The sequence below is a fragment of the Myotis daubentonii genome, chromosome 1, assembly GCF_963259705.1.
Source record: "Myotis daubentonii chromosome 1, mMyoDau2.1, whole genome shotgun sequence".
Classification (NCBI taxonomy): domain Eukaryota; kingdom Metazoa; phylum Chordata; class Mammalia; order Chiroptera; family Vespertilionidae; genus Myotis; species Myotis daubentonii.
The window spans coordinates 11319436-11341450 of NC_081840.1; the positions used below are offsets into that span (position 1 = coordinate 11319436).

Here is a 22015-nt window from a genome sequence, read left to right on the forward strand (position 1 = left end):
TGCTGAAGGCTTTAAAAAAAAGCACTCATGATAATGGTAATTTCCCCAGGCAAAACATGTTGATCTTTTTTGGGAGGTAGAGAGGGTACATTTTGGGGACAAATTGTAAACAAGTGGGTTAGGTCACACACACTATGTACCAAAACATTTGAGGATCAACCACTATACTCCATGTTCTTCCAAACTGTAATACAAACTAGAGAATTCTGTGTGGAATTTCAAGAAAGCTTCAAAAGAGTTGTAAAGCATTCATTTACCTGCTGGGGCAAAGTCATCTTCAAGACAAACTTTTGGTTTAAAGGCAGAAAGTGAACCAGCTTCTTCATATTCCTCCTTAGTGTTATACTTAGGAGTATTCCCTGTTCCAGTCTCTTGCCATTCAAACAAGGCAGGCCATTCTCCTCACTCACCTTCTGCTCCATCATCCACTGTGCTGTAACTGGTGGTCTCCAGTGTGAGGAGCCTTATGAGTACTTCCTGCTCTATTCTCATCCACATCATCACTCTCAGTTTACCTCAAACCCAGTACCAGAACCTGACCTGACTTCTTAAAATTTAATCTTGTGCTTCTAGTTAGTAGTTTTAACTAAAGGCCTATGTGGTTTGAAAAAGGACAGTGAAGATTATATTGACTTATATTTGAACATCAAGTTGCCTATCTTAAAATTCCAAACTTCAAAAAGTTCTAAACTTTTAAAAAATTAATTTGAAATTCTGTCAAAATCCTTGCCCCCTCAGAATTAACTCAGAGAAAGCAATTTAGGAGGTCAACCCAGTCCAAAAGAACACCTGCAGCTGGTTTAGGCTAGAGGAAAGGAGTAAGATGTAGGCATTTACAAGAGAAACACAGTAACTACAGTTAACATATACTAAGTACCTGCACAGGCTAGACACAGCTGTGAGCACATTACATGTGTTAGCTCACTTAACCCTTTCACGAGGATCCTATAAAGGTGATTTACTATTCACATTTTACAAATGGAGAAACCAAGGCAAGAGGCAGATCAGGATTCAACCTTGGCAACTGGCTCCGGCGGCTGTGCTCATTGCTCACAACCTGCCTCTCCACACTGAATCTGACTCTCCTATCGGGAGCCTCTTTTCAGAAAGAATACCTACTCTGGCTTGTGCCAAACTCTGGTCTAAGGCAGCGGTTCTCAACCAGTGGGTCGCGACCCTTTCACAGGGGTCGCCTAAGACCATCAGAAAACACATATATAATTACATACTGTTTTTGTGATTAATCACTATGCTTTAATTATGTTCAATTTGTAACAATGAAAATACATCCTGCATATCAGATATTTACATTACAATTCATAACAGTAGCAAAATTACAGTTATGAAGTAGCAACGAAAATAATTTTGTGGTTGGGGGTCACCACAACATGAGGAACTGTATTAAAGGGTCGCGGCATTAGGAAGGTTGAGAACCACTGGTCTAAGGGATAAGTGTTCAGAAACATACCATACGGTGAATCGAACTGTGTTGTTCCCTAGAAACAGGGACAGGTCCTCTGTCATTTGGTCCTGACTTTTCTTGTTGGCCACCATCACCATAATGTAATCAGGAAGTTCTTCATCTATTTAAAAGGAAAAGTATATAAAAACTCTTTTATGTTTCCCTCTATTTAAAGTTGACATGCTTGAAAATATAGATGTAGCTCTAAGAATATTTCAGCTCTGAAGGAATTATGTTTAAAAAAAAGGTATAGCTTTTTTTCTCTTCATTCTATAGGTATTTCAATTACTAGAAGGATGGGATTTGGAATAATGAATACTTACAAAACTAGATATTTTAAATTACAGTATCAAACTTGAGTACATACATTTCCATCGTTTTAAAAATGATAATTTCAGAGAAGTTTCCAGAAAGCATATGGACATCCACCAAACTGAGTTCTGGTTAGATTAGTGTCTGTTTCAAAATGACACTCATTTCTCAAGAGGGCACCTTTGTCCTTAGTAAAGTCAGGTTTCAATTACTCAGGGTAACAACCATGCAGCAACATCAAATAAACTAAAACCACTAAAAAACCCTACATCATTTTAAAATTCCATCTTAAGATTAAATAATTTCAACTCATTATTTTATACTAATACTCTCCTACACAGTGATTATGAGGGTGAGATCAAGGATCAAAATCAACAAAAACAAAAACCACCATAATGAGAAGGTACGGAAGTCATTTATCAGGAACTCTAATCCCTACCAAAAATAATTATTTAATACCTTAAATACTCATAATATTTCTATGTAAGCAGAAAGGTTCCTTTCAGAAGTACTATCAGACATTTGTTAAAAGGAGAAATATAAAAAATCCAGTTCAAGAAAAGCACAACTATATTGAGAAAGCCCAATCTACAAATGGAGCGAAATCAGGTTTATTGGAATCATACAACATCTGAGGAGATACAAGAACAAGTAGCCAGTCATTTATTATTTTCTTTGTAGAGTAACAAAAGGCCCCCACTGCTTTCTCAAAATTTTAGTAAATAACCCTGGTAGCTTATTTATACGAAGTGCACCTACTATGCACTGCCACTGGTAACCCAGGAAAGGTAAAGAAACTGGAATGCTTTGGCAGTTTCTCTCCCTCATGTCAGTGATGAAAATGAGTAGACTGTGCTTTCTGTCACAATATGACATTGCATTTTCTAAAATTTTATAGAAATGTAATCAGTAGTTGCCTGGGTGAATACAGGGTGTGAGCAGGGAAAAGTGGAGGGAAAGATACAGAGCTGCCCCAAGAACTGTTGGGAGTGATGGATATGCTCATTCGCTTGATTACAGTGCACATATGCTATGACTTACCGAACTGTACAGATGCGCAGTTTAATGTATAGCAACTATAGCTCAACATAGCTATTAGCAATTTGTAGTTTTCTTAGATACAAGAAAATAATGAAAAATTATTGTGCTCATGATACATTTTTACAGAATTTCACAAGTTCATTTGAAATCTACATACTGAATAAAAAAACTAAAAATTCTGAAGGTTTCTGTAAGCTCATATCTTTAAAATGTGAATGAAATACTGTTTTAAATTATAGTTGTGGTCTCACTGAAGTGCTCCATTTTAAACAGTCAAATGAGACCTTATCATTCGTAACCAAAAGGGCCGTTCACCTTTGCATCCTGCCCAATGCCTTGAAAATACGTAGTCAAATGTTTACTTTTTAAAGTACTTTTTATCTTTAAATGGTAATTGCCGGTTTACAACCCCATGATTAGACATTTATATAACTTACGAGTGATCACTCCAATAAATTTAGTACCCATCTGACACCATATATAGTTATTATAATACTAGAGGCCTTTTGCATGAAAAGATTCATGCAATAGGCCTTCCCTTCCCCTGGCTGCCGGCACCGGTTTTCCTCCGGCACCCAGCACCCAGGCCTTCGCTCCTGCCGGAGCAGCCTTTAGTCTTCGCTCTGCCGCTTCACACCTGCGTATGCAAATTAACCGCCATCTTTGTTGGTGGTTAATTTGCATATCACTCTGATTAGCCAATGGTGGGCATAGCGAAGGTACGGTCAATTTGAATCTTTGTCTATTACTAGATAGGATTATTGACTATATTCCCTAAGCTGTGTGTGACACCCCCATGACTATTCTGTCAAATACTTATTAAAGGATCGTTTCAATAACCTGAGAGGTTTCCAGAACTTTCTCCAGCACAAAGAAAGGGATTCTAAAGTCACCCTTTTCAGAAGAATAATAATGCACAAATAATTTGGTAGCTAATTGTAAACAAGTAATGCATTTTTATCTCAAATAGAACGTCATGGCGACGCGTTTACCCACTTCAACACTTATGAAAAAATCAGGTTCTCTGTAGGCCACTGAGACAAAACAAATATGAAGTCTCTACCCTCAAAGAAACTTCCGGTCAAGCAGAAACAAACGAATTGAGAAGCTGTATTATGTTAATTTCCAAGACAGATTTATTTCAGTGGAGTTATAGTGGAGCATACAGGAGTAACTACCTGTTCAGTAGCTCACCAAGTTCCTATTATGAAGTCAAGACTCCATTTCTTTACTTGTAAAAGTAGTAGTACTACCTGCCATCCCACTCCAGCATCATGTTTAAAAGAAATGGAGCTATATAAATACATTTTGAAAGCTATAAATAAAATACATGGTATTTTTACTACAATTACATTTTATACTGAACTTTGCCCAAGCTTGTGAGGTTTTTAATAGGGTCAAAATTCTTGGTTTGAGACTTTTCATAAATGATAGGAATCACCAATAAGACTGTTAACATGCCTGTGCTTTCATATGCTAGAATTAAGAAAGTTCTCAGGCCCTGGATGCATAGCTGGGGAGCTAGTTGGTTAGAGCGTCATCCAATACGCCAAGCTTTCAAGTTTGATCACAGGTCAAGGCACATACAAGAACTACCAATGAATGCGAAGATGGGTAGAACAATGGGTCGATGTTTCTTCCTCTCTCTTGCTCTCTCCCCCCCTCTCTCTAAAATCAATAAAATTAATTTTTAAAAAAGTCTCAATGTACATTTTTTGCGGACTTCTTTTTAACACAAAACATGTTCCTGGCATATAAGTGGCATCCATCAAGTGATGAATGAATAAAATAAATAAATCCTGGTTCACCTTCATCTTTAACCTTTAAGCCTCATCTTCTTATCTGTTAAAGTCCCAACAACAGATAATTTATGAAATGTGCCCAGCATGTAGTAAATTAGCAATCCTCCAACTATCTGATTTCAGGCACCCTTTACACTCTTAAAAACTACTGATAACCCCAAAAGAAGTTTCATTTATGTGAGTATATCTATTGATATTTACTATACTAGAAACGAAAATTTAAAACTTTAAGCAGCATTAATTCATTTAAAGTAGACCTATCTACTGTTAACAATAAATCCACTTAAACAGATGTTTTTATTTTTAAAAATTCCAAAAGAAAAAAATTAGTACAAAAATATAAAATAAAGCCGAAACCGGTTTGGCTCAGTGGATAGAGCGTCGGCCTGCGGATTGCAAGGTCCCAGGTTCGATTCCGGTCAAGGGCATGTACCTGGGTTGCGGGCACATCCCCAGTGGGAGATGTGCAGGAGGCAGCTGATCGATGTTTCTTGCTCATCGATGTTTCTAACTCTCTATCTCTCTCCCTTCCTCTCTGTAAAAAATCAATAAAATATATTTAAAAATATATATATATATAAAATAAATTATATATTTTTTAAATATATTTTATTCATTTTTTACAGAGAGGAAGGGAGAGGGATAGAGAGTTAAAAACATCGATGAGAGAGAAACATCGATCAGCTGCCTCCTACACACCTTCTACTGGTGATGTGCCCACAACCAAGGTACATGCCCTTGACCGGAATTGAACCTGGGACCCTTCAGGCCGCAGGCCGACACTCTATCCACTGAGCCAAACTGGTTAGAGCAAAATAAGTTATATTTTTATTACAATCTTTAACATCTGGTTTAAAAGACAGCTGGATTCTAATTTCTGTTTCTGCATTTCACCTGTTGTAATATGTTGTTATAATTGAAGAATGTGAAGAAAATTTGGTCTTTCACGTGTAGTTTGAAAAACAAGTATTTTAATAGCCTTTGCAGATAATGTGAATATTATTTTGTGATACCACACCAAAATTCAACAAGTGATAGTTTAAGGGTTAGTAGCAATATGCAAACAAAAACTATATCAATAACCTTTTTTTGTACTGTTACATGAAAATCTATTAATCCATCCTAGCCTTTTTTAAAAAAATATTTTTTACTGATTTTGAGAGAGAAAGCAAGAGGGATAAAGAGATAAAAACATCAACGAAGAGAACATCAATCCGCTGCCTCCTGCATGCCCCGCCCCGCCCCCTCAAACCAACTTTTGTTTTGTCATTGGTAGCAAAATCAGTTCTTTTCCTCTACTCACTTTCAAGGAAATGTCTTGGCAACTACCCACGTGTATGTGACTAGCTTGTCAGTCCTTATAATTTAAAAATGATGCTCCATGAAAAAGGTGGCTAGTTCAGTTCTCAACTCAATTACACAAATCCTTTTTTTAAGACAACCCATCATGCTTCAGCGTACACCAGAAATACTTTGTACGTTTGTACAGTACTTTTAAGCATATATTTATAAGTATTTCCTTCTTCCTCGCTGCATATTAAATAATGTAATCAAGGGCCAGGATTTTAAAAATATATTTTTACTGTTTCATCAATTACATTAAGAGGGCTTTTTTTATATTTTTTTATTGACTTTTTACAGAGAGGAAGGGAGAGGGATAGTTAGAAACATCGATGAGAGAGAAACATCCATCAGCTGCCTCCTGCACACCGCAACCAAGGTACATGCCCTTGACCGGAATTGAACCCGGGACCCTTCAGTCCGCAGGCCGACGTTCTATCCATTGAGCCAAACTGGCTAGGGCGAAAGGGCTTTTTTTAAAAATTGCAAGTAGAGAATTGCACGTAAAGAATATGAAGGTTTCCCCTAACGTTTGGTGTGAGACCTTGATTTCTTGATTCAGGGTCAAGTACCAGAAGTTTTGCCCACTATTGCTTTTGCACAATCCAAATGTCAGTATTAATATAAAAACAATTTTGACTTCAGAGACCCTTGGAAGTCTTCCACACCTTGAGAACCACCTTCATAAGTGATAGCTATTATTTGTACAGGAGGCACCAGCTTTGCAGCCAAACAGACCCAGGTCTCAATCTTGCTCAAGTAAGCACTCCAAGCCTCAATTTCCTTGCCTGTGCAGTTGGGGATATTACCACTTACCTTCCAGTGTCCCCCTGAGGATTACCATCGCCTAATGCACACACACAGAGGTTAAGCCCAGTGCCTGGCCCAAAGTAAATGCTCAAGTTATAAAAATCACAAAAGAACACAGAGGATACATTGCTGGTAGGAGGTAAAAGCGAAAGGAACAGAAAAAAATAAAAATAAATAAGAGACCTGAAAATAAAACTCACTGAACCACGGCAGAGGCAAATGCCAGAAAGCATCAAACATCCCACATGCAAAATAATTGTGAAAAAATGGAGGTCAAGAAAAGCAAAAAAAAAAATAGGAAAAACAATAAAAATACGACAATGCCTCCACAGAGGAAGCTAAACAATTTCAAAACACCACAGTAGAGGAGGGTTAAAACACACACACAAGGTTGCATGTAGATCTTTCAATTAAAAATAAAACGGCAAAGAAGAGAAGGAACCAGGGATGGTCAGATTTGATAGCAGAAAAGGAGTTTCTTCAAAGTCAAAAAAAAGTACGTTGGGGAAAATGCACTCACTAAAACTCCAATAGCTGCAAACTCTAAATTGCATTAGGATAACAAAAGCAACAGAACTTACCAACATAAGCTCCTAGTTCTTGCAATTTCCCCTTAATGGCACTCTGAGGTGGAGGGGGGGAAAAAAGACAAAACGTCCGTGAGAGAAGGGCGGCCCTAGGAAAACCGACTTGCAACGCAGAAGCGACTGTGCGGGTGCACGCACCTCCAGCCCTCCCGGGCGCCCGGGGGAGGCGGGGGGCGCCGCGGCCCCGACCCGGCCCCGGCCCCGGCCCCCTGCCGCGGCCGCCTCCCACGTCCGTCCCCCCATCCCCTTCGCCGCCCCTCCCCCTTCCCCGTGGTCCCTCCCGGTGCGGCGGAGCACGGCTCTCACCGGCCACCTACGCCTCCTTCCGCTTCCCCGCGGCCCGTTTGCCCGCGCACTCCCGGGGCCGAGTCAGCCCCCAGGCCCGAGGAGGCGCCGCTAGCCGGCGACCAGGCCGCAGCGTCCAGGCCGGGCCCACCACCCCGTTACTCCTGACAACCGCGCGCCCGCCGAGGCCCGGCTTCCCGCCCCGGCCCGCCGCGGGCCTCACCCGGATCTTGCGGCTGATCTCGGTGCCAATCTCCATGGCTCCGCGGCGGGCGGCGAGCTCAGCACTGCGCGGCGCTTCGCTTAGCCAGAGCCCGGAGCCGGCTCCAGCGCGCAGCCCCCGGGCCACAGCCGCCGCCGCTTCTGGCTGCGCGGTCTGCGTGACCCGCCCACACCGTCCCAGCGCCCGGAGCGAGCCGGGTGGCGCGCGCCTGCGCCTGCGCCTGCGCCTGCGCACACCTGGCACCCCCGAACCTGCGCTCTGGCGCCCTCTGCTGGAGGCAGGGAGAGCAGCGGCTTGCGCCTAGCCTCGGATTCCCTTTCTCTTTGGGCACCTGCCGAGCTGTTGGTTGGTCCTGTTCTCGCCCCTAGTTATTAATTTTACTCTCCGCTGGAAAATATGTATGAGTTAAATATGCAGCGAGAAAATCTCTGGCTTTGATGTGATATCCGAATTCGAATCCAGCCTTCACTTACTGGTAGTATGATATTGGTTTAGATAAACTTTAAAACATTTTTTTTCAATTACAGTTTACAGTCAATATTATTTTGTATTAGTTTCAGGTGTACAAAATAGTGGTGAAACAATCATATGCTGTACAAAGTGGTCCCCCAATAGGTATCTATACTCTTGAGTCCTGGTTTTCTACCTGTGAAGTAGGTACTGCCTCCTAGCGGTTGCATTATAATTACACTTGGAGGGAAAACGGAATATCCAGTGCAACAGGGCTAAAACATCAAGCATAGTCCTTTGTTTGACTCCACACCTACCCTGAGTGGGGTAAAGGGTAGCTACACCCAAGTCACAGGTGCTGCCCACACTCAAGGGAGGGGATTGGTTATCGGGGTGTGAACAGCAGGGGCAGAAATCATGAGGCCACCTAGGGTCTGTCTGCCATGTGGCCCTTCATCTCATATACCTTTTTTTTTTTCCTTCTGAATTCCTGTAACATCTATTTGGGAGCTGCTACTAGGACAAAATATACTCTGTAATGTTTATTTTATTTGTGGGTGTGTCCTCTCTAACAAAATTATAAATTCCTTGTAGTTCTGTATTTCTCCAAAGTGTCTTTCAGAATGCTAAACACATAGTAAGCATTTACTGAATGTTGTAAGACAAAAGAAATTAATGACTAAGTTACGAGAGCATTCCTTATGGATAAATTCAGTGATCATGTCTTCATTCAACATTGATGAGAGGCAGTGGAGCGGAATGACTGAGAACAGGGACACCAGAGCCAGGCTGTCTCCGTTGAATCCCAGCTTCCTTACTCCCTGTGAGACCTTAGGCATGTTGTTTATTTCTCTGAGCCTCAGTTTATTCACCTATGACATAAGTATGGCACCTGTTTCTCCTTCGTTAGGGTTATTATAAGGATGAAATGTTAATATTTTGGAAACATTTCAACCTGTGCTTGACTCATAGCAGCACTATGTTTGTTGATTAAAAATTAAATGCCTGCCCTGAGCCAGATACTGTGCTAGAAGCCCAAGCACAAAGATGAGCAAGACTACATTCAGGACACAATCCAAAAGACAGTACAGCCCAGCTGGTGTTGCTCAGAGGGTGAGTGTTGACCCATGAACCAAGAGGTCACCAGCTCTACTCCACACATGCCTGCAACCAATCGATGTTTCGCTCTCATCGATGTTTCTATCCCTTCCCTTTCCTCTCTCTCTCTCTCAAATCAATTTTTTTTAAAAAGACAGGTACATTGTTTCTATGTGTTTATCCACCATTTCAGAACTAAGAACATAAAACACATGTTTTTCCATTCCTGGGTACAAAATTCTTAGCCAATATTTAGATAATATTGAAAGAACATGTTAAAAGACTAGGGATTATTTTCATTAAAATGTATTCAAAATAAACTGATAAACAAAATAGATCCAGAGACATCGAAGCATGGAACAGAAGACTCTCAGAGGGAAGGCTGGAGGTGGGGGCTGGGGGGGGTGATTAATTTGGGAATTTATATGCATATATGCATAGCCAGAATACAGACAATAGTGTGGTGAAGGCCTGGGAGGGGCAGGTGTGAGGTGAAGGGGGGTCAGTGGGGGAAAACAGGGGGGACATCTGTAATACCTTCAACAATAAAGATAAATTTAAAAAAATAAAATGTATTTGGAATGGGGAAATTTGTATTAAAATGTATTCAAGAAAGAGTTAGCTTTGGATACAATCCATTTAAAAGTATTGGGAAAGGGACTTGCAGGCTGCTACGGAAATCGCATATTTAGATCTGAGGAGTCAGGAGTCTGGATCGCCGCGGAGCAGCTGGTGGTCCGGTGCTGCTTCGGAGATGCAGCCTCACAACTGTATCTCATCGAGAGGAAGATGCTCCAGGTGGTGTCCCGGGAGAAACCGATAAAGGGGCATCCGGCTTGAAAAAGCCTAAGCTGAACCGTGAGAATTCTTTTCCAACAGGGAAGGGCGCTCCGGCTCAGGAGGAATGACATATTTTGCTCAGGGGACAGAGTGAAGACTAGATGGCAACAAACGACCGTGCCGCCTAGGAGAGCTCTGGGCTGTCTCCCAAGAGAGATGACTGAAAAGAGCATGGTTCTGAAGTCACTCAGGTCTGAGTACGAATCCCCGCTCCGTGGAGCCTGCGTCCTCTCACACTGGCCCCTGGCATCTCCAGCCTCCGCTCCTCTCAGGCAGCATTCCCGCTGGGGGTTGCACATCCTCTGGAAGTATGCGCTGGGGGTGGCTCCTTCAGCCTGGAATGCTTTTCTCTTATTTCCTTTGGATGTTCAGTGAACTTTTGTCCTTCCAGACTCAGCCAGAAGCTGATCTCAGTGTTAAACTAGGCGTCTCCACTCCACGCAGAATATAGACCCATTAGTAAATGTGCTAGTAACTTGACTAGAGTTAGAGATTCATCTTTTTTCCCCATGGTGCGTCTTTGGGGACCAGGCTATGTATCTGATTTGCCTTTCTCTTTGCAGCACCTGTATTCCAATAAATATGGGGTGAATGGACAACTCTTTTCAATCGTGGGTAGCACATGGCATGTCTGCCCTTGGGTGAGAAACCCCAAGTGCTGGGAATTACACTCATGGCAGTCACTTATGCTACTGAGTCTTGCCGGGAGCCGGTCCATCCTTGCTGTTTCAAGGGACCTGGCATATATGGCATACGGTTCTTAATATGTTTTCTCACCTTCTTGGTGCTGTGTTTTAACCAAGGTCACCTCTCCGAGAAAGGTTGAATCCCCAGGTAGGGATTTTCCCCTGAAGTTAGGGAGGGAATAAAACCCCTCAACTAAGTGCCAGGCGGGTAATTAATCCCTTTAACTACAAACAATCATGCTTAAACTACATAATCTTTTCTCCCTGGAATGGAGATAAGAAACGCCCTAACCTTTGTAATAGAGATTGATAGGATTGAATCAACTGGTATAAATACAGTTGTAACAAGACAGAAACACTCAGAACTTAGAACAGAATCAAGAAGACAGAACCTACACGGAGCCTAGAGACAGAAGAACTTCGCTGGAGAGAGCATGCCGGAGGATCCTGGAGAGGGACTGGCCTCGGAGCCTAGAGACAGAGCCTAGCGGGAGAACATGGCAAGGGATCCTGGACTGAACCTGACTACAGAGATTGGCAGGAGAACCTGACTGGAACCTGGACACTGAACCTGACTGGAGAGCCTGGACAGAACCTGGCTGGAGAACCTAGCGAGGGAGCATGGCTACAGAACCTCGCTGGAGATCCAAAGCAGAACCTCTCTGGAGATTGAGACCAGAACTTGGCTGGAGATCCTGGCTAGGCTGCTGATCAACTGAACGCTGTCTCCGTGTCATTCCTTCTTCGCCGACTCCGTCCACACCTTTGGGGACCCCTGGACCCGCTGGGGCTGGACCCCGGCAGAGTCTGACATACTTTTCTCCATTTTCAAGTCCATTTGAGTAGATATATTGCCAACGCCATCATTCCTCTGAAGTCTGGGGGAATTTGGCCTCTAAATTCTCACCCTTTTGCAGCTGAAAAAGTGCTGTACTGTACCTGAGGTGGTGTTGAGTGTGGTAGGCAGAGCACCTGGTGCGGGTTCAGAGACCGAAGGGGATTTCACCTTTCTGGCTGTAGCTCCCAGGACTCCCTCTACCAGACATCATTATCTCTATAGGGTGGGACAGTCATTCAATTTAGATTTTTGCAGAGGATGGTAACTTACATAGTGAGGTACAGTGGATACTCACCAAGCTGTGAAAGCAGATTAATTTCTTAACTCCTGAAAAATTTTAGTCCCTGCACCACACAAATCACAACTTCCTTCCGTTTAATGGAGCATCTTTGCAGTACAGAACTTCCTTTTGTAAATTTTACTTTAAGTATTTTAATAAGAATTACCTTCAGAAGAAAAAGTATTTATAATATGCCACTTTCCAGGTAACAAGAGGAGAAAAGATACAGATGTGCAATTGCTTACTTATTTACAGAATATCGCTAGATGGATACATAGGATTAGGGTAACCCTGGTTACCCCCAGGAGGAGAGCGAGGTGTCTAGCAGGCAGGGTGGGAAGACTTTTCACTTATATCCTTTTGTAACTTCAGGGTTGAACCATATAAATGACTTCACTTCCTTCATAATCATAAGCCAATAATAATTTCATGTGTAACACTTTGAAGGGGTTGTTCAAGTGGCTTCTCACGGGGATGTTACTGTCAAATGAACATGGTTGAGGGAAAACAGCTTAAGTGCTCGGTCAGCGAATGACACTTGCGGATTATGAGGGAGGAAGTTCAACTCAGTTATCTAACATCCTTGGGTTTGGGGATCATTTTCTATTTTTAAAATTCTTTTATTTTCTTCCCGATTCAATTAACACGTTTTTATTTAGTGCCTCCTCTCTGCCCAGCAGTGCCCTAGGAATTCTAGCACTTAGAAAACAAGTCTTCATGAAAGTTTTTAAAGTTCTTGCCAAGTGTGGACATCGCTGCGGAATGGGGTGGCTGGACAGTTGTCCTGGAACAGAGAGCCTTGAATTGAGGCTTGGAGAGAGGCAGAGGCCTTGTGGAAGGCGGGCAGCAGGAGCTCGGGGTCAGGAGAAACAGTTTGATGGGGGCACTAGGAAGAGAAATAAGGATGGTCTGAGAGGCTGAGACCAGGTTAGAAAGGCCCTAAAGGGCAGGCAGAAAAGCTGAATTAGCCTTGGGGGTGAAAGGTTGGGGGGAGAAGAAGAGGGGTTGTCTCAAGATAGAGAGGTAAGCCTGGTATTAGCATGGAAACAAGAGAGAGCTGAGAAACCAGAAGCAAGGAGAGACCACCCTTGGTAATCCGGATGTAAAATGATGAGGGTTTGGATTAGAACGGGGGAGGGGACATTGAGGCGATGAGGAACAGAGAGGAAAGAAAATTCGTGAGACATTTGGAAGGAGGAACTATTAGGTCTGAATGACAGGTTGGGTGAGAAAGCGAGAAGAATCACGCAGAATTTCGATTTTTCTAGCTTGGGAGATAAGAAAAGTGACTCATTTTCACATCTCCTTTTTTTTTTCTTCACACACAAATTGACTCCCTTCTAGTGTCCCCTTGAAATATCAATTATGAACAGAAGTGATTTATTTTTTTCCATTAGAAACACATGTAATTAGATGCCTTTAGCTCCATGGCCCAACCTGCATTTGCCCAGGCTTTGTTCTCCCCTAGCACTCATCCCTCCCTTTAAGATGGCGCTCACCTTGTTTGTACTGGGTATGTGTGGTGTGTATGTATTTTCTCACCCAGTAGATCAGAAGTCCTTTGTGTGCAGGGGTCGGAACTTATACATAGTAAGTCCTCAATAAGTGTCTGTTAACTATTGAAGAAGAAAATGAGACTTAAAAGAGAAGCAACATAAAAAAGCTATCCAGAAACAGCACTATTTTAGAAAAAGCAAATTTAAGTTAGAATTTACCTAAAAGCTTCTCTGCTCCAAACATTCAAACCACAGGCCAAGTAAATATCAAACACCCAATTGTGATGTTGTAAGGGTCACAGTTTCATTCCTTGGTTATTAATTCCTGTAATAATACCATGTAATAATAAACATTGCTAGTAGGGTCTAGAATTAAATGTAACACTTAGTATATACTTTTTAAAAAAAAAATGTTTTTATTGATTTCAGAGAGAGGAAGGGAGAAGTAGAGAGAGATAGAAACATCAATGATGAGAGAGAATCATCGATCGATCGGCTGCCTCCTGCACATCCCCTACTGGGGATCGAGCCTGCAACCCAAACATGTGCCCTTGACGGGAATCAAACCTGGGACCCTTCAGTCTGCAGGCTGACGCTCTATCCACTGAGCCAAACCAGCCAGGGCCTTAGTATATACTTTACACAAGTTCCTGGATAGTGGTCGTTTTATTCCCATCTTATAAAAGAGACTGCACAAAGTCACACCATGGAGCAGGTGTTGGCGCTGGGATTTGAACCCCGGACACTTGGACCCTGGAGCCTGCATCCTTAATAGCTCTAACTTTGCATTGCACATGCAGAGAACTTTTTAATTTTTGTTGAGATTCACAGATGATTTGGGTCGTATCAACCCTTTGAGAAAGAGAGAGAGAGAGAGAGAGAGAGAGAGAGAGAGAGAGAGAGAGAGAGAGAGAAGGCTTTTCCACTCAGCACTCGTGTTTTTCCTTATGTATGGGACACACCCTCGGAGGCAAGAAATAGAGCGTTTCAATGGTTTTCAGAAATGTCCAAGAGTAATCGAAAAACTCGAGCAAGAACAGCCTTTTACAGACCACCTGATAACAACACTGGAACAAAACCGTCTACCTGGAACAGGACTAACATCCCCTTCCCCTCATTTGCATTCAAAGCCCGGCTTTATTTGGAAACTCCTAAAATAAGTGGTCAGATGATTAAAAAAAGCGGCGGCGCGCCCCCTCCCCGGCGGCCGGGCGCAGCTGTCCGCGCCTCCCCCGCGCCCCGCCGCGCGCATTCCAACTCTCTGAGGTCACGGCCGCCGCCGCCTCCCCGGATCCGCCCGGCCCGGGGGGAGGGACGCCGGCCCCCGCCGCTCCGCTGCCTGCCGCTCCGCCGCGCGTCCCGAGCCCGTCGGTCCGTCTTCCTGCCTCCCGGGCCCCGCGCGCTTTCTTTGTGCGCCGCTCCTCGCCGGCGGGTCCCCCGCTCCAGGCGGCTCCCCTGGCCTCGGCCGCCGCGGGACTGGCCCCCGGGGATGGTCCGCGGGCCGAGTTTGGGGAGACAGGAAGTGAGGCTCCCGAGCCCCATGAGCGCGCCGCGGTGCGGGCGCGGCTGCGGCGGCCGCGCGGCGGGGCCCCGGGAGGCGGGCCGCTGAGCCGGGCGCGCGGCCCCGAGGATGCGGGCGCCGGAGCAGGTGAGGGCGCGGGGCCCCGGGCGGATCGGTGGGGTGTGTCCGCCAGCGGGGACCCCCGAGCGCGTCGGGCATCCCTGGGGGACGGGTCCCGGCTACGGACGGATCGGATGGCAGGAGCGTAACAAAGAGCAAAGTCTCCCTTCCCCAGGTCCTCCGCCATCTACTTGAGTGGTTTCTACAGGGGCTGGAAGGTCTGTGCTGAGCTCCTCCTCGGATTGCGGCGGCTCCATTCTGGAGCAGGGTTTCAGTCTTAGGCACATCTGTGCCTCCCGGAGTCTGAAGTGCGAAGAAATTTGCCCGATAGCTTGGCGGAGAAGGGGAGCAGGGAAGGGCTGTTTGGCGACGACTGGTTTTGTTTTTGGAGTCAGGAGTGTTTACTCTGGAAAAGAGAATTCTTGGGTCTGCAAATTCCGACTTGTGATTTCTGCAAATGCCGATTAGAAGTTCTTGGCATGCTCGTCTTATTTTCTTTTTTGCTGAGAAAGCCTTATAATAATAGCGTGTGCTCTCAAACATTCAAAACACTCCGTGGGCCCCAAGTGACAACCGCTGTATGCCTGAGAGTTGCTGACAGTTTTTTTTTTTAGTGTCGGATATGACAGCAATTTTACTCTGAAAATAGTTGTTTGTTTTGTTTCTAGGGCATTTTAGTCTCGTGTATCTACGTGTAAATATTTGGTCCATGAGAAACATAGGTTAGAATGCTATAGATCTATATATTACTCTAAAAATATCTTTTTGAGTGGTTATTTTATTTTAAAGCCTCATTGGCAAAATATATATGGTGGGGATCTTATCAGCAAGGGGGGGGAATATAGGATTCAGTTAAAGTGCAGTTGAGAAAGTTTGAGAGGGGATGTGAAGAGAAAACATTAAAATGAATTTACAGATATCTGTCTTTTGAAAACTTGAACAGAATATAGTATGTATTTGCTTTCTTGTTATATAACAGAATGGTTTTGTAGTTTTTTCCTTCCAAAGCTAATTATGAATTGTTTACTTTAGTAGTTAGGTAATTTATAACTCCAGACCCAACTACCTTTCAAATTATTACATATTTATTTTACACCTGAGACTCTCCCAAAAGCATCCTAAATTTCTACTCCTCTACTCATTTATAACTCTGTGACATCATTTGGTAGCAAATATTGTACATAAATGAAAGTTAAAATGTGTAAGTCATTGATAAATTTGTGGTTAAGCAAAACATTATTTTAACAGTATATATAGGGTATATATCCTACTGTTAAAATAATATATATATATATTTACATATATATATGTAAAACGCAAGCTATTCTTATGGTTAGATCTTGGGGGTTGGGGGAGGGAAGAGGTGGGAAATGCACCTGATACACACACCCTCAACTTTTAAGATTACATTAACATCTACCAAAATAAAGAGAACACATTGGCTTTTCTTTATCCCTGATGTAAAATTTTTCAAATCTCAGAGATAAAGGAAAAGTTTCACTCTGCATTTGCTTAATCAGAGCATAAGTTAATAATTACATTGTGTCCTATCTATTGCCTTCAATGTATAGCTCTACTTTGTAGTGAAGAGACTATCATATTTGAACACCCTTAATACAAATATTCATCTTTCCTCTGCATATATGCAATATCTTGTCCTTCATGTCCACTACTTAATCCTTCTTCAATTAACATCATTTGTGTATTAAGCTGAAATACATGACCTCATCTCATGAAAGGGTGTTTAGTATATATATGTTAATGTATATGCAATCTTTTAAAACTTCTACAAATGCTACTGGCTCATCAGGAAATTTTTTAGTTTAAAAGTATTAAGGTTCTCATGTCTTTCTTTTTTTTAAAAAAAGTATTTTTATTAATTTGAGAGAGGAAGGGAGAGAGAAACATCAATGAGAGAATCATTGTTCATCTGCCTCCTGCACACCCCCTCCTGGGGATGGAGCCAGTAACCCCTGCATGTGCCCTTGACCAGAATCAAACCTGGGACCCTTCAGTCCGCAGGCGGATGCTCTATCCACTGAGCCAAACCGGGTGGCAAGGTTCTCATTCTTGATTTTTATCCATTTTGCCTGAACTATCTAAGTTTATGCCTTGATATAACAAAGAGCATTACAAACTGCAGGTGGAGAAGCATATCTTTTTCTTTTTAAAATTTTATTTATTGATTTTAGAGAGGAAAGAGAGAGAGAAACATCAGTGTTGTTCCTCTTATTCATTGATTGCTTCTTGTATGTGCCCTGATGGAGGATCAAACTGGCTACCTTGGTGTATCAGGATGCCACTCTAACTGAGCGGGGTCCTTTAAAAGTTCTCGCCAGGGCGAGATCATATATTTTTATAATATTTATTTTCCACTTCCCTCCTTACCTATAGAAGTATGATGCTTTTACCTACAAAAGGCACTCAGGAAATGCTGTTAATACAGTGCTGTAGGTAGTTCCTGTTTTCTTTTTTTCCCTTCTGGCCTTCCCCCTCTATTCCTTGTTTAAAACTTTTCTTCTTCTTTTTTTTTTTTTTTAAATATATTTTATTTATTTTTTACAGAGAGGAAGGGAGAGGGATAGAGAGTCAGAAACATCGATGAGAGGGAAACATCGATCAGCTGCCTCTTGCACACCCCCTCCTGGGGATGTGCCCGCAACCCAGGTTCATGCCCTTGACCGGAATCGAACCCGGGACCCTTCAGTCTGCAGGCCTACGCTCTATCCACTGAGCCAAACTGGTTAGGGCTAAACTTTTTATTTATTTATTTTGGCTCTCTGAAAATAACCAGAATTCAAAAACCAAAACACAAGCAACACAAACAAAAAGCCGGACAGCTCGGCCCTCCTTAGAGGTACATCCCTGGGTGTAAATACAGATGCTTTTCCTCAAGGGCAGCGACGGCTTAGGATTCGCCTTGGGTCCCTCACGATGCCCGCGGCACTGCCTGGTGCCCAGAGGCGCAACGCGCTTTTGCGGACTGGAATTACCAAACGTTGGCCGGCAGAGCTGGGTGCCATCCATCCCCGTGCCGAGTGCCCATCACTCTGGGGCTGGGACGCCGTCCGGAGAGCGGAAAAGGGCTGGGGATGAGGCGTCTGGGCTCGACCCCAGCTCCTTCCATCCTGGGGTGAAGCTGCGAGGCCTGGGCTCCGTGTCTGCCAGCTGAGCGGGTGGGGGCGCACCCCGCCCCTCCGCGCGGTTCCGGGCCCAAGTTCAGGGCCACCCGCCACCCCCGAGCCTTGAGGAACGATTCATTCTCCTCCGCTCCGACGAAAGCGGAGGGTGGGAACTGTCCCGGGGTTCTGTCGGCTCCTCCAGGGGGAAGGACAGCCAGCTGATGTAAGAATCCGCGCTGGTCGCTTCGGGCCATCAACAGGTGTGACTCAAAACGTTGTTGAAGTCGCGTATTTTGGAGTCGTGAGGCTCCAAACCGGAATCAAACGGCCCGCGCCCAAACCTCAGCAGTTGTAGGGGCTCGAGCTGGGTCCTTTAAAAGTTCCCTCGGGGAGCAGCCGGCCCGGCCCTGCTCTAGCGCGTCCGTCCGGAAAACGCTGCCCGGGGCGGAGGGTTCCGGGGCTGCCGAGGCTGCGCGTTGGCATGGCAACGACGGCCGCTTTCCCGGGAGGAGTCGGAGCCCGAGCGCTCCTTGGCGTTCTTAGCCACGTGGGCTGGCCGGACCCCGTCCGCCCCTCGTGAAGCCAGATGGCGTTTAAGTCCTTGCCCGCCTCTTCTGGGCCGGGCTCCGCTTAGGAGAAGGCCCACCGCCTCCTTAGGCGTCCCCACCCGCGGAGCAGCCCGGGCCACGCTTTTCAGCACTTGTTCCACATGGTGATCTGATAACAAGCGTGTGTGGGGTCTTTCATGATTTGTTTACCAATCAACCAACTTGGTGACGTCACTATTTAGAAACCAGAAGGGCTTCTCCAAATGCTTGTTAAGCGCTTCACCTCCTTTGAACTAACAGCTGCCATATGTTCAAGGGGATTATTCCTCTCATTTGGGTTCGGGGTTAATTTGCCTTTGGCGGCTGAGGCTTGGACGTAGCTCTTTTGGAGGTGTTTTGTAGTTCACTCACCTAAAGACTAAAGGCCCTCAGGTGTGGAGTATTGGGGAGCCAAAAAGAGTTAACTGGAAAAAACAAAACCTTATCTAAAACAGAAACGGAACCACTAATGCTAGCTACTCTATTTGGGTTTAGAGTAATGCCAGCCAACTATCTCATTTAATCCTGAAACAGCCACAGGCGGTTGTCACTCTTTGTAGGAGTGAGTGAGGGGTGGAGGCTGACCCCAGCGCTAACGCTAACGCGGCTCTGATGCCAACTCCCCCACCGCCTCCCCAACCCTGCTAATGCCTTCCTTTTCCAAAGGAGAGGGGAAGTTTATTCTTTGGATATAGCTTTATGGATGTTGATTTTAAAAAGCAAAAGTCCAGCGTTGCCATTGCCCGTGTAACCAGTGTGTTCCTTTCCTCAGCCCTGGTGTGGATGCCCCCGTCGCCCGGCCTGTGGAGACTCAGTTACGTTTTAATGGCGGCAGCAGCTGCTGGGTGAGCAGCTGGGGACTGTGCTACCCTCCTGGCAGGAGGGCAGGAGAGGAGAGGAGAGATCGCCCTCCTCCCCGGGCACCGCCGCCGCATTGGTGGCCGTGCTTTCCCCTCTTTACCCTTCTACTCTTGAAGAGAGAAGAAGATGCCACTGCCATTCGGATTGAAACTCAAACGCACCCGGCGCTACACGGTGTCCAGCAAGAGCTGCCTGGTTGCCCGGATCCAGCTACTCAATAATGAGTTTGTGGAGTTCACGCTGTCTGTGGAGAGCACAGGTCAGGAGAGCCTGGAGGCTGTGGCCCAAAGGCTGGAGCTGCGGGAGGTAAGCCACAAACAAGCCTGCTGGCTTCTCTCCTTACTTCCCGGCCACTTGAATGGATGCTGGCTGCGCGTTCTCAAACACGTGTCCCTGGCCATGATACCTGAATTAGCCTGCTAGCCCACAGTCCCAGGAGACGGAATAGATACAGAACAAGAGGTCTTTCTTGGGGGTAAGAGAGAAAAGAGAATGCACAGTGCCTGAGGTTTTTTTTTTTAATTTTAATATTTTTATTGATTTCAGAGAGGAAGAGAGAGATAGAAATATCAATGATGAGAGGGAACCATTGATTGGCTGCCTCCTGCATGTTGGACCAAGCCCGCAACCCAGGCATGTTGCCTCCCCCCCCACCCCCCCCAACAGAATCAAACCCGGGACCCTTTAGTCCGCAGGCCAACGCTCTATCCACTGAGCCAAACTGGCCAGGTCTACAGTGCCTGAGTTTTTAAAAATGTTTATATGTTCCCCCATATGTCATTAAAAATCAAATATGAATGCATTTTGGATGATCAAGTTTGTTTTTTCTAATATAATCCCAAATGGGGGTCATCCTGATCTATACGTGTACTGACTTCATTCATTCAACATTCATTGTTTTCCCTGGGCCAGGCCAAGATTATTGCTTGAGTTTGAATTCTGGTTGTTTAACTTGGGCAAGCTCTGTGACTTCTCTGGGCTCCAGTTTCCTCATCTGAACCATGGGGATAGCAAGGGTTATCCTCAGAGGGGTTGTGTGGTTTGCTGTGCTAGTAAAGCCAAGCTCTAATCCAGGGGTCCTCAAACTTTTTAAACAGGGGGCCAGTTCACTGTCCCTCAGACCGTTGGAGGGCTGGAGTATAATTTAAAACAAAACTATGAACAAATTCCTATGCACACTGCACATATCTTATTTTGAAGTAAAAAAACAAAATGGGAACAAATACAATATTTGTATTTGCATGTGGCCCGCGGGCCGTAGTTTGAGGACCCCTGCTCTAATTACTAGTCTGCTATGGTAACCATAGGGAGGTTTGCCCTGGAAAAACCCCTCATCTAGCCAATAGGAAATTGTAGAGTCCTCAAGTATCCACCCAGTGGCTTCAGTTAAATGCTATGTAAGGCCTTTGATGAAAAGGGCTCTAATTAAACCTAGGATCCTTCCACCCTTTGGCCACCTGGTTCTAGGGTAAGAGAAAGATGGAGAAACTGGTTATTCCACATAAATGTCTGTCTTCCTAACTGGAAATCCCACTGATGTTGTAGTTCATAAATAGTCAGCAATAGATAAACTGTGCCCCTGGTGACCATCCAATCATTTGATGATTCAGTGTTAAAGACTTAAATGCCAAGCACATATGTATTAGGAGCTTACCCTAGTGTTGCTACCAGTAGGAAACAGTCCTGTTCCATGCTATGATAGGGGAATTGGAGGGTGCTATAGACAATAGGGTTCGGCAGTAAAGGGAGAGTTTCCCAGGGCAAGGGATGTCTGAACTGGCACCTGAAGAATGGGGCAGGGTGGTCCTATCAGGGGTTGGGGAAGACTATTCCAACAAAGGAACTGGACAGGGCCAAAGACAGGAAACAGGGGATCTACCTGGAACCTGAAGTGGGGAGAGGAGAGTGGGGAGAGGCAGGGGCCCTATAACACGGGTTTTTGTTAAAGGGTTTGGGCTTATCCTGAAAGTAATAGGGAGGTTAGTGAAGGATTTTTAAGCGGGTGTGGGATAATTTTTTTTTTTTCCGGAAGATAGGGCCCTCTGGGGAATCATTAGAGAGGAGTAGTTGTGGTGTAGATGGTGGTCTGTTGGATTTGGATGGGATGGACACAGTGGGTAGAATCTGGAGATATTCAGGACCCACCTCCGGAATGTTGGGGAAGGTCTACCAGGGATCCAGGTTGATACTTAGGTTTCCAGTAAGTGGTGGGAGCTCTAACTGAGAGAAGAAATGTAAAAGGAAGAGAAGCTTTGAGGGGGAAAGGAGAGGTG

At 44.6% G+C, this 22015-nt stretch overlaps 2 protein-coding genes across 14 annotated transcripts in view; one reads left to right on the forward strand and one right to left on the reverse strand.

Moving 5' to 3' along the window:
• ZC3H14 (zinc finger CCCH-type containing 14) overlaps positions 1 to 8051 on the reverse strand; it is a 46536-nt gene extending 38485 nt beyond the window's left edge. For 4 of the 12 annotated variants that reach the window (XM_059688635.1, XM_059688626.1, XM_059688607.1 and 1 more), the window contains exons 1-3: positions 7864 to 8049; positions 7350 to 7392; positions 1469 to 1583 (exon numbers count right to left, since the gene is read on the reverse strand). In XM_059688635.1, coding sequence (XP_059544618.1) covers positions 1469 to 1583; positions 7350 to 7392; positions 7864 to 7899 — 194 coding nt within the window. In that variant the 5' untranslated portion in view covers positions 7900 to 8049. Of the gene's footprint in view, positions 1 to 1468; positions 1584 to 7349; positions 7393 to 7863 lie in introns of all 12 variants that reach the window. The other 8 variants (XM_059688593.1, XM_059688566.1, XM_059688558.1 and 5 more) reach the window with 4 other exon arrangements.
• A 7005-nt stretch (positions 8052 to 15056) lies between these two features.
• Positions 15057 to 22015, forward strand: part of PTPN21 (protein tyrosine phosphatase non-receptor type 21) — a 70159-nt gene continuing 63200 nt past the window's right edge. For both annotated transcript variants that reach the window (XM_059688659.1, XM_059688668.1), the window contains exons 1-2: positions 15057 to 15199; positions 19654 to 20048. In XM_059688659.1, the coding sequence (XP_059544642.1) occupies positions 19869 to 20048 (180 nt within the window). In that variant the 5' untranslated portion in view covers positions 15057 to 15199; positions 19654 to 19868. The remainder of the gene's footprint in view (positions 15200 to 19653; positions 20049 to 22015) is intronic.